This window comes from Lasioglossum baleicum, chromosome 16 (assembly GCF_051020765.1).
Source record: "Lasioglossum baleicum chromosome 16, iyLasBale1, whole genome shotgun sequence".
Classification (NCBI taxonomy): Eukaryota; Metazoa; Arthropoda; class Insecta; order Hymenoptera; family Halictidae; genus Lasioglossum; species Lasioglossum baleicum.
In genome coordinates, this window is record NC_134944.1 from 7355249 (window position 1) to 7366994 (window position 11746).

Genomic DNA, 11746 nt, shown 5'->3' on the forward strand with positions numbered 1-11746 from the left:
CTCTATCAGAAATTCTGCTTGTCATCGCTATCGAACGATCAAACGGATCTTCTTACCGGGTTAGACCAGCTTGACCGTGTTAGACTCGGCCTTTCCTACTGCTCTCTACTTTAATATTGCCTTAAATCGCAATATCTTCTCGCGAACGAAGGAAATTAAAGTAAACCTTGGAGTATGACCTTTGTTATACAAGCTGTAAGAAACATTTGCGTGTCTCTCTTTCTCTCTGTCGAATGTGTCGAGCCACTAACCCTTATCCGTTCAAATTGACACAGTGGTAAAAGATCGATGTGATAACAAGGTGAACATTTATTTTTCGATGTCCTTTTAATATTTACATCTTGAGTTTTTCAGTTATGTGTTCCGCATTGGAAAAATTAAGGTGACGAAGTTTCGGGCAAATTCACCTACGACTAACAGAAACAGTTTAGCTTATTTCGGGAAAACTGTGTCAGATTGACACGAGGGACGGATGAGGGTTAACGCAGCAACAGATTCATCAACAGTCGCCACAGTTTCATAGCGAAATGATTGTATTCATAACGTCACCGCTTTATATTTTGATCAGAACAGTCCCAGCGCTCTGGAACACCTGTTTACACGCGTTATCCGCAGTCTGCTAATTAGAAGCTATGCATGCAGGGACAGTAACTAGGAAGCCTGTTCCCACAGGCTATAAATAAGGCGGGACGCTCGTTTCCATAACTCGCGGGGCCATGAACTAGCAGCAACAGCTCGGAAATAGCGTCGGTATCGGTCGCACCCTGACCCGTTTGGCTCGATCTCGTCTTAATTCATTCTCATCCAGTTATCGTGCCGGCCACGGCGTTCGGTACAATGGTTTTAAGGGTCGTATACTTATCCGCGGGTAGCGTCGTCGAGGACCGAGCGACAGGTTTCCGAGAGGGCGTGCGTTCTTCCTTGTTACGCGGCGTGTCCACTGCATGAGAACCATCGTCCAGTATAACGATGTCAAGGGCGAATCGTGTCGAATCGCGTCGAATCATGTCGAATCAATGCGAAGAAATCAACCTGTTTAACAAATATTCGCCGGTCGAATATCTCCGCGCACGTAGCTATCTCGATACAGCCGATTCCGACCCGCGTGCCTACACAATTGCGGCACGAATCAGCCTTGGCTGTCGCGGTTCATTTTCCCCACGTTTTGTTTCCTATTGTACCAGCCGATAAACGCGGATTGCCTTTTTGTGCTGCCGTTTTATCTGTACCAATGTGTACGATTATTCTTTCTTGAGTCTGTTAGAATATACGAGAATATACCGTAATATTTTAGAACATGCAAGAATATGCTAGAACATACGAGAATGTACAAGAATATACTACAACATACAAGAATATGCTATAATATGCTTGAATATACGAGAATATACTACAACATACAAGAATATACAAGAATATACATGAATATACAAGAATATACTAGAATGTACTAGAATATACTTGAGTCTGCTAGAACATGCTAGCAAATGCTAGAATATTTATTTGTACGGTTCATTAGTCGTAATCATAATTGGCTGAGCAGGCAAAAGAGTAGAACACAAGTGGAAAAATCGGATGGAGAAATTGAAGAAACTCCATATGGAATGCGCTGCATAAACATAAATATGTATCACGAGTCTCGCAGAGCGTCTGATTTTCTGACTTTGTAATCGTTCGATGGCCAGACAGCGGCTGTCCACGGTTCTGCGGGAAGAACTCGGTCATGGAACGATTGATAAATAAAATTATCGAATAAATGGATGCGGTGGTCGGACATAAGCGTGCTGCTCTCGCGCAGCCCTCTCGCCGAGAGTCTAACGTCACATCCTCATTCGCGAACTTTATTAATAACGAGACATTGTTTACAATTGGGCAATTAATTTCGTTGCCGTTCGCGTGCGCGGCTCCCCAAAGAAGACGCGCGGCGTTTGCGGAAGGGTGGCGTGATCATTTGAACGTTGACCACGATCGCTCTCGTAGGGGACCCGCTCCTTTCGGTGAACGTTCCAGTTCTCCTGTTGTTTCCACGAGAACCATTGTGTTCGTTCTTCCGATTGCACGATTGCGTAAGCGAGTCGTGCACGCAAAAATTTGACTCCGCGAGGAAGTCCACCGCCTAATCCCTCTTACCGCAGAGTCGCATGCGATCGGAATGCCCGCTTCCGTGACCGAAGGTTTTACCCGCTGGTACAGGTCGTTCCACGAAAGGCAAGGCACTCGAACCGACTCGTACAATCGTGTTTCCGGCTCCGGGCTACTCAGAAGTAAAAAAAAAGCTCACTTTGCAGGTTCGTGTACCGGACGTCCTAATTTAGGGCGTGTATTTAGTAGGGGTGTGGGAGAACCCCGAAAGAACCTCGAAAATTTCGGGATTCTCGAAATTAACGGGATTAAAAATAGGAGATTCAATGGATCAATTTAAGATCAGCCTTAAATATCTTTATTAAATAAGAATCTATTAAATAAGAAAACCCTGAAATTTTCGGGAATCCCGACACTTTTGAGAATCCTGGAACCTTCAAGAATCTTGACGTAATCGAGAATTTCAAGATTTTTAAAAACTCGTCTCGATCTCGAGAAAAATTCTCGTTTCGACCTGACTCGATATTTTCAGGTTCTCTAGTATTTAGAGATACACGTCTAGTGAGGCCGCTTGCGACTTGCGAGCGAAAACGCAATAAACAGCATCGGTCGAAACCCGGTCTGATAGATCCCGGCAGATCCTCCGGGGCCGCTAAGAATAGGATTTGCATGAGCGGTATCATTTTTACGATCGATTCGAGCGTTACAAGAGACAGACGCTCCGCCGCGTCTATGGTCTTACGTAAATATCAAATAATATTAGCGTGGAGGCCGGGGAAGGTGAAATTGGAGGGTCGGTTGGTAAGATTGGACAACGGTGTTTGTGCACGTGCGTGTATTACAAGTGTATGCGGACATTCGATTAAAAGTACAGAGAAAATCGTTCAACGTCCCCGAATCCGCGACTATCTGCTTTCCCACCCCCGGCTCTTGATTCTTCTTTGAACCCGGTTAGGCAATCTTTGGATAGCCTGAGGGAGACTCGAGGAACCGGTCAAAACAACATAATTCTCTGAGAACGGAATTCTTTCGATTTCTTGACCGCTGGACAAACGAGTGCAAGGGCACGTGAGTGGAACTTCTCCGATTTTTGCGATACAGGAGGAAGAATCCGATTTTTTCGACCTGTTGCTCGAGTGTCCCTCTGAACGCGACGCACAGTGGGTCGAAATTAAACAGCTGAACAATATTCATGTCTACATTGTTAATTACCCGGCAGCGGACCTCTATAAAAGTTTCTTATTGTTAGTAGAAAAAGATAACTGCTTATACCATAACAATTACAGTAAAGTCACGTTTACTGTCCGCGATCACTGTCCAGTGCCTACCCACTCCACTATCATGCTGTCCTTCTCTACGTTCGGCTTTCTTTCGAACTCTCGACGATAAAAATATAATGTCGGTATCCGATCACTGTCCGTGCAGAACGCAGGCTGTTCTAAATTCTAAATTGGCAAGAAAACGTTCGCTTAGAAACAACGTGGCTGGAGACGCGAGGAAAACTGATACATTGCTTCGAGAGACTGGAACGTGCTTATTATTTATTTAACAATTGAAATCAGATATCAGTCGGCGTCCTTTTCAGTCTATCTCGAGAAGCTCTAGTTTCGACCTATTTCATGACATTTAATTCGACCTGTTTCATAGAAACGGCCCGCTGTGCGATGGGACACGGTAATACGCGCACGCCGTTTACGTAATGCCTACGCTATTATGCTTCGATGTCGAGCAAATAGAGATGTTCCTCCTAACAATAATGATATATATATATATATATATATATATATATATATATATATGTATACGCTAAATCACGTTTGTACTGTCGTTCGAGCGATGCGCCGCCGCGCTGAACTCGAGAATTCGCTTCAGTCGAAGAACACGAACCGTACCGTCAGCGAAATTACTGGCACGGCCTGTCACGCTTTCGATCACGTTCCGTTCATTCGATGATGCAGTAATTGGCATCTGGAACAACGATTTCGTTAATGTTCTTACCAACGTGGAATCTTTTCTGTGCAGGACATACCTGAGGTTGCCTCCGCGATCCAGTCTACGTAGGCACCGACTCTGGCGTTCACGCTGCCTTTCAGGGCGCAACCAACTCCATAATTGATCACTCCTACGAGCACCACGTTGTGGCTGGTCGGGTTCTCCCATAGAATAGGACCACCGCTGTCCATCTGCAGAAAATAGGTAGAGCTTTACTGGGGAACGTACAACAGCTGGGAGAAAGTATTGGAACACGTTTGAAAATTCAGCAAAATGAATTTTGAGTTTTGAAACAAAATTTAGAAGTTGTTCAGCTTGTTTATCAGTAATTTTACCGCGCAGGAATCTTTGTCCTTCTCGTAGGTGCAGAGCTGATCAACAGACACTTTCGGGTAGTTCTTCTTGCATTGTAAGTTCGTCATCACGCTCATCTGGACTTGCTGCAGCGTCGTCGACGGCGCGCCGCCGAATTCCGTCGCTCCCCAACCTGTTCATCGAGAACCATATCGTTCAGAAGATTAGGCTATCAGTAGACTGCGGATTTTATGCATATATGGCAAAAATGAATGCGTGCAATTTAAGACAGTTGGTTCACCCTTAGCACTCAAGTGGTGACTCTGAGAGAGGCGCTGTTTACATTATTAAAATATGTTATCTAATCAATTACTAAACATGTAAGTATTGTATGAGCCATTATATCATTTCCATATACCCATGAAATTTAAAAAATCATAGAGAATGGAAATATTCTAGGTCGAACAAATGTTTAATTTTCGAGTTAAAATAACTCCGAGTGCAAAGGGTTGCGTACGCCAAGTAAGACTGAAAGTCTCTCGACAATTCTTATCGCAGACAATTCATATTTCGCATAAAGATCCGCAGTCCAACCATAAGTGAGCTCGGATGATCAGAATAAAGACGTGAACGACCTAGCGCCGTGACGCGATCGCCCCCGAAGGTGTCCGGCGAGTGTTGGAAGGGCAGACAGGCCGGGCCGACTCTGTCGTTGAATTTAATCTCCCCTTTCACCTGTATGAGGGCTATGTCGTTTATGTTATTCTCCGCGTCATAATTGGGATGAGGTAGCGTCCTTTGGATACCGTAGATCGCGCTGGCGTTGGTGTCCGAGCCTGCAGGAGAAAATCGTTCAGATAACGGCCGAGAGACACCTTTCGGGTTCAAGACACTCACCTATTTCGTAGTCATGATCACCAACGAGTATGATTATGTTCGTGATGTTCCTGTTATAAAGACAGTGCCCCGCAGTCACCACGTATTTGTTGTAGATGATGGTGCAACCGCAGAACGGTGCGGAAAGCTCGAGGTCCACTAAAGCGCACATCATCGGGTACTCGTTCACGCCTGTCTCTGTGCCGCCCACGATTCTGCTCTAGAAAATCGGAAGCTTTTCGATCAGAGGTCCCGGCACCAGAAAGTACCCACAGGTAACAGAAAGCGCAATGTGTAGACCAGAGCTGGGCAACTGGAGGCCCGCGAGCCGCACACCATTTCTTTCCACTCTTCTCAGAGCTTATCTCCCATCTTTCGGACTTATGAAAGAAACAGTGCGCGGCTCGCAGTCCTCTTCGGTTCTGGAGGTAAAGTTAAGGGGATAGACTCACGTTTCCAGGATTGCAAGGGTGCGGGATGCGCTTTCTCATTCCTCGATAACAGGGTTTTAATAAATGGGGGTTTTCAGTAGTCAAAAGCGCTAGATAAAAGATCAATCTAGGTCGCAATCGCCCTCAAAAGTCCTACGTTTACGTTTACGAGGCGTAATTTGCATTATTCGGCAACATTTTTAAAATAGCTACATGGGCAGCTGGATTGCGGCCTAGATTGAACTTTCATCTAGCGCTTTTGACTACTGAAAAACCCCATCCTTGCATAATCGAAAAATGAGAAGACGCATCCCACAACCTTACAATCCTAGAAACGAGTCAATCCCCGTTAGAGGTGAAGAAGTTGCCCAGCTCTGGTGTGCACTCTCGCAGAGCATTTTGAGCCGCCTCGAGGCTTCAAAATGCTCTACGAGGCTCGGTTTTCTCCGGTAACCCTCTGCCGTCTGGTCAACGAGCGCTCGATTCTTTTCGCTTGGCTGGAAGGCTCTCTTCGACAACTCGACAGCTCGAGCCTTGAGATAAGGAACGTCGTAAATTAAAGTTTCAAGAATACTGCGATAAGATTGAAGCAGTTGAACAGCAGAGGGTTTAGTAGCAACATCGTGCAACCGTACAGGATTCTTCCAACCGCATCGGCAATTCTCGTTGTCCTGAGGAGGTTTCAGCGCCGTCACCGAGCAAAGGAACTTTCCACCCGGCGACCAGATGCTCGACTGGAACTGTACTGACATCGTGGGTCCACCGGACTCGATGCTGAACGTTCCTTCGCCGCAGTACCTGTGCTTCGCGGATGAACTGACTTCAACTACCAGCTGGTCCTCTAGGCAGTTCAGGCTCTGGAGGTAAGAGCGATTGGTAAATGTTCCTCTACGTACAAGCTATCCTCGAAGACAACGTTTCTTACCCATGGCATTTGCAGGCTACAGTTCATCTGGATGTTGTACGCGCTTCGCATCGTCCACAGACACGACTTCCGTCCTCTGTAAGAGGATGGGTACTCGGCGTTGTAGATGTAGTAGGTCTCGGATGGAGCTAGGTCCGCGGAGAAGAAGCAGTTCCCATCCTGAGCGTTGCTGGCTCCCAGGAGCAACGTCAGCCAGTAGAGAACAGCCAGCGGAGCTGCGACAACCGGAAACGATCTCGTAAGACATTTCGGCAAGCTGGAGGATTAAGCGAGTAGGCTGGACAGCGAGCAAAAAGCAGCTTATAGTTATAACCAGACGGTTTTGTGCATTTATGGCAAAAATAGAAGGAATTTTGTCCAGTCCAATCAGGATCCGAGAACGTTCGATAACGGATGAATGGCGACCAAGTGGTAAACACTCGAGAACCCGATAGTACCTTTCATGGCGACAAGGGTGTCGTTCGAAGAAGCTTGTCGAGAATCGAGTAACTTTTGATGAACTGCCTCGAACCGATCTGCCCGCGCCCCATCAGGTCCCAGCGTTTTTATCTGTTTCGCGAAGACAGGCTAAAACGACTATCTAATGATGTGCGGTTGCTATCACTGTACACTCTTATCAGGAGGTAATTGTAGCCTCGGGAACAATGGCAAATACGCGGTGACAACGATCTGACGGCAGGTTTCCATGATGTCGTCAAGTTGTTGCGAATCGAAACGCAGGCAAACCGGCCGACGATCGATGCTAATCCGTATGAATGACCGGATAGGATCGATCAATGAGATACCGGCATTCCCTTTGACTGGGAATCAGTCCAGACCCGGGTTTACAGTCACGGTCAACCGATTTGCGTCGTTAGCGTACATGGGCGCGCTATTTTCCTAGTCGCTATCGCCGGAGCGCATGCAAATTCGCCATTTTTCCTGATAACAAATCCCCGGTAGCAGCCCCATGTAAACAGCGTGGACAGGATTACCCGTGATCCTGGAAAATCATGCGTGTTGACAGCCATAATACCATTCCGGACTTGTAATAATGTTCTTCGAACGAGCAGGCTTCAAGCGTTCCGCAATTGGTACTCGGCGAGCCGTAAAATTATCAGCTAAAGTAACGATTAAAAGATTAAGATAAGGAGTTAACATCATTGGAAATGTGTAATAATTTTCTTTGAACTTGTCGCACCGGTAATAACAGATTTTAAACGCTTGCGCAATTGCCACGCTCGCAAAGATCCCACTTCCATAGTATTTGAAGGTTCTGCGTCGTGAAAATATTATTTAAATGTTACTTAGTAAGTAATTATCCCAGTGGATATTTCCATTTTCTTTTACATGTTTGTATAGTATTTATTAAACGGACGTCAAATAACCAAGGCCACTGTGAATTGTTGCCGGGCTAATAGTTACTGTTCGTGGTAATGCACACGCCGATATCTCTAATCTGCTTCGCCTGCTTAAACCATGACTTAGCAACTGAAAAACAATTAAGACATCAATGATACATGTGTGTTCGACGAAGTTAGCGTCTCCTTCGAATTAGAATAAACATCGATTTCGACTAGAGATTGCAATCACGCAAAGTGCAATCCCGCAATCCCGCAGGATCCCGCGTCATTTTCAGTCGCGCATTTTTCAGGACGTCTTTGTAATAACTTGACGAGCAATGCAGGAGATACAACAATTAATAGTCTTTGCTTTTTACGATCACATATTTTCAAAGTTCTACAAATGAAAATTCTGATCTTAATTTAATTAAAGCTGTATTTACAGACAGCTCGTTTATATATAATTAGATCCAAACAATTTTTAATAAAAGATAAGATTTGTTTCTTTATTAAATATATATTAGATTGAAGAACTAAATCCTTAGTCCTGCGGGATTGAAGTAAATCCCAAATCTGTCCCGCGGGGTTGAAAATGGCACGGGATTGCAAGCCCTAATTCCACTACAAACGTACTACATTATTAAATACAATTACGAAGTTTACGTGGCCGTAATCTCCTGGCAAATATTCCCGGAGAATTAAAGCGAACACGTGGATCCAGGAATTTGATCTCTTATCATCGATAAGTAGGTCAGCACATAAATCGGGGTATTTTAGTAAGAACCGGCTAAATTGTTTTGATCATACAATAAGATAAGCAATGTTTGATAATTATTAAATAAGATCGTTGTTAAATAAGGTATACGAGTAGTTTGCTCGGGTGCGATGAGGCATTCGAACAAAAATTAATTATGGCGGGAAAAATGGTGGCTCCGTCTACCGGCTAGCTGCAGCACTATAGTTAACTATAGTTGCGCGAAGTTGTCATGGCAATGGGTGGCATACAAACGGGAAAGTTAATAAAAATACGTACGCGTGTAATGCAAATGAACGCGTGCATATTACGCGCACAAGTACGCGAGCGGGTGATGGTTTTGTTGCCGATGGACAATCAACGTTGTTCGATTCTCAAGTACTTAAAGTCATCTTGACCGAACGCTGACCCGAGCCACCGCATTGTTTACAAATATAAGTAGTCAATTATCGAGGGCAGCGAATGAGAACGGAGAAAGGTAAGCTTTTCAAGCTGAAATAATCAATACAGCGCTTCATTATGTAATTGTTTAACAAGCCTCGCGAGTATCTAATTTTCTTAACCTGTACCGGGTGGTATTGAACTTTCAGCGTGGTTCCACAAGGATGTCGCTTACTAGAAGCTGTTCAGAGACCACTTGTGGACCAGTTTATCGCCGCAGACGCATTTCGAAAGCTAGGCATAGTCTCGGAGCCCATGGTAATCATAAGGATCCGTTGGATTACACAATGGACAATGGTAACCATTACGAAGGTGATACATCTTTAAGAAGTAGAAGTAGAAAGTGTGGAAGGAGCAGAAGGAGCGAAGAAAATGATGCGGAGAGACATGCGGTTAACGAAGACGATGCTGATTCAGGTATCGTTAATTATTGTGCATATATAAACAGCTACGTAATCCGCATTATGTTCGAATTGAAATATTTTACTAATGTAGGTATCATCTCAACGAGAGCGAGAGACAAACATCAGGCAAAGGACACTGTGAAGATTGCCAGTGACTACCACAAGTTAGAGAAACGCTACAGGAATGTTAAGGACGAATGCGAAATGTTAAATAAGCAGATGGAACAAAGAGAAGCGGAGTACCAAAAAATGCGTACGCATTACGAGGCGGTGGTAAAAATGGTGCGCGAGATGGAGATCACCAAACACGAATTAGGCAGGAGGAATCAGAAATTGGAAGTGGAGAAGGTTCGATGTGACGAAGATATATTACTGTTGAAAAATATTGTTTGTCAGTTGAACGCCGAATTGGAAAGATATCAGGATAAACTAAGCGAGGAGAAAGTGAAAATTGGAGGTGGAGAGTATGCAGAAAATAGGAGGAAGCAGTACGGCGAAAGAATTTGGAGCGGTGTGAAGTTTCACGCGTTGGGTCCTCTGTTGAACGCTTACCAGCAGAACTTGACAGAAAAGCAGGAGCTCGTGGGCATGTACGAGCAAGGAATGGCTAGCTTTGGTAACAGATGCAAGGAGATACTCACAGAGAACGAGCAGATGCACCAAGAAGTGAAGGAATTGAGATCGGAATGTGATAGGTGCGCGAAAGAGATGCGGACAACGATCGAGAACACTGCCACGCTGAAGAAACAGAATGATTCGCTGCTAAAGGAGAATGCAGACTCGAAGAAAGAATCGAAAGAGATTCGTTCGTTGTACGAGTCGAAGCTACACACGGTTCTGGAACATAATGAAACACTTAAGAAGGAGTACGCCGCTAGTACGTCGGAGTTGAGCAACCTCAGAGGGAAGTACGAAATCCTCAGCAAGGAATTCGAGAAGATAAAAAGCAGGGAGGAGCAATCGATACCTAGCAGCGTTCACACGGCTGCGATCGATGAATGTAAAACACTGTTGGACGAGTTGAAGCATCGATACGAGACCGAGAAGCGCAGTTTATCGAATCAAATCAAACGGATAGAGGAAAATAAGCCGGAAAACGAGAAACAGCTGGTATTGGTCACAGCCGAAAGGAATCATTTAAAGAGTCTTGTAACGAGCCTGGAAACTAATCTCAAGTAAGATATTCGTTAATTCTCAAATGGGTATTCTGCATGCGATCCACGTGGTAACGGGTAAATAGATTTGTTTCAGGCGGACGCAGCGTAAAACCGAGTACCTGCGGAACCTTGCATATTCGACTCGTGTTTCACGTGATTCCGTGAAGGAGCAATTAAGCAAGGCGACCGCTTATTGCGAGGAATTGTTCGCCGAGTATGAGAGAATTGCTACCGAGAGGGAGAAGCTGCTGGTTCTCCTACGCGAAACGGAGAAGGAGAACGCGAACATCGACCGTCTTGAAAAGAGCATCACCAGCCGAGTAGTCGGCTTAAAGAATCAATTGGAGGCGAGTATAAAATATTTCCGTATTGTTAACAATTGGAACAGGGTAACTGATAAAAGACAATCATTCCAGAGCGTTCGGAGAGGCGCGAGACAACAAGTAGAATCCGTGGAGAAACGGATACAGTTGCAAGAGGTACGAGTGGGGAAGATGAAGCTGGAATATCGTCGTAAAACGCAGCAACTGAAAGAGATAATTAAGCAGAAAGATGAGACGATCGCGAGTCTACGACAGACGCCCGTTAGCCGAAATAAATCATCTCGACATTTGCCTCAGGCGGTCGATGACGAGGAGAAACCTGAAAGAATCCACAATCCTCCTCGGACTTCTGGCTAATCAACATCTCGCAAACCGCAAGACGAGATCGTCTGCAATAGATTGGACTTTGTAATAGATCTCCGACGAGACTTTTGATTGAGGAATAGGTGCTACTCGAAAACACCGTCCACCTCTCATTTACCGACCGTGTCAGTTGCTTTATATAGTGGTGACATCAAAGGTAGCAAGTGGCTGCGAAGGCTACCGTTCGCCACTGTATTCGCAGCGGATGGCAGCGGTGTCTTCGGTAACCACCTCCCGGCAAAAATTGATGTCATCCGTTACAGGCATGATGTCAGACACGTTCCGCGCATTCATATGCAAAAGATGTGTTTTATCATTAAGCCTTTTATAGAGATCAATAATAGCTCTAAGGAACGATTATAATATATCGGGATTGCAGCAA

The 11746-nt window shown here is 45.0% G+C and overlaps 2 protein-coding genes across 2 annotated transcripts; one reads left to right on the plus strand and one right to left on the minus strand.

Annotated features, from left to right (window-relative positions):
* Positions 1-2427: 2427 nt before the first annotated feature.
* LOC143217236 (venom serine protease 34) lies at positions 2428-7186 on the minus strand. The gene is made up of 8 exons (XM_076441256.1): positions 7038-7186; positions 6601-6815; positions 6311-6532; positions 5266-5464; positions 5004-5204; positions 4410-4561; positions 4112-4265; positions 2428-4050 (listed from the first exon to the last, which is right to left on the minus strand). Exons 1-8 carry the CDS (start codon positions 7042-7044, stop codon positions 4025-4027), a joined length of 1176 nt encoding a protein of 391 aa, XP_076297371.1. The 5' UTR covers positions 7045-7186; the 3' UTR covers positions 2428-4024.
* A 135-nt stretch (positions 7187-7321) lies between these two features.
* On the plus strand, positions 7322-11746 carry LOC143217225 (uncharacterized). The gene is made up of 5 exons (XM_076441239.1): positions 7322-9154; positions 9267-9534; positions 9613-10696; positions 10773-11025; positions 11095-11746. Exons 2-5 carry the CDS (start codon positions 9282-9284, stop codon positions 11356-11358), a joined length of 1854 nt encoding a protein of 617 aa, XP_076297354.1. The 5' UTR covers positions 7322-9154; positions 9267-9281; the 3' UTR covers positions 11359-11746.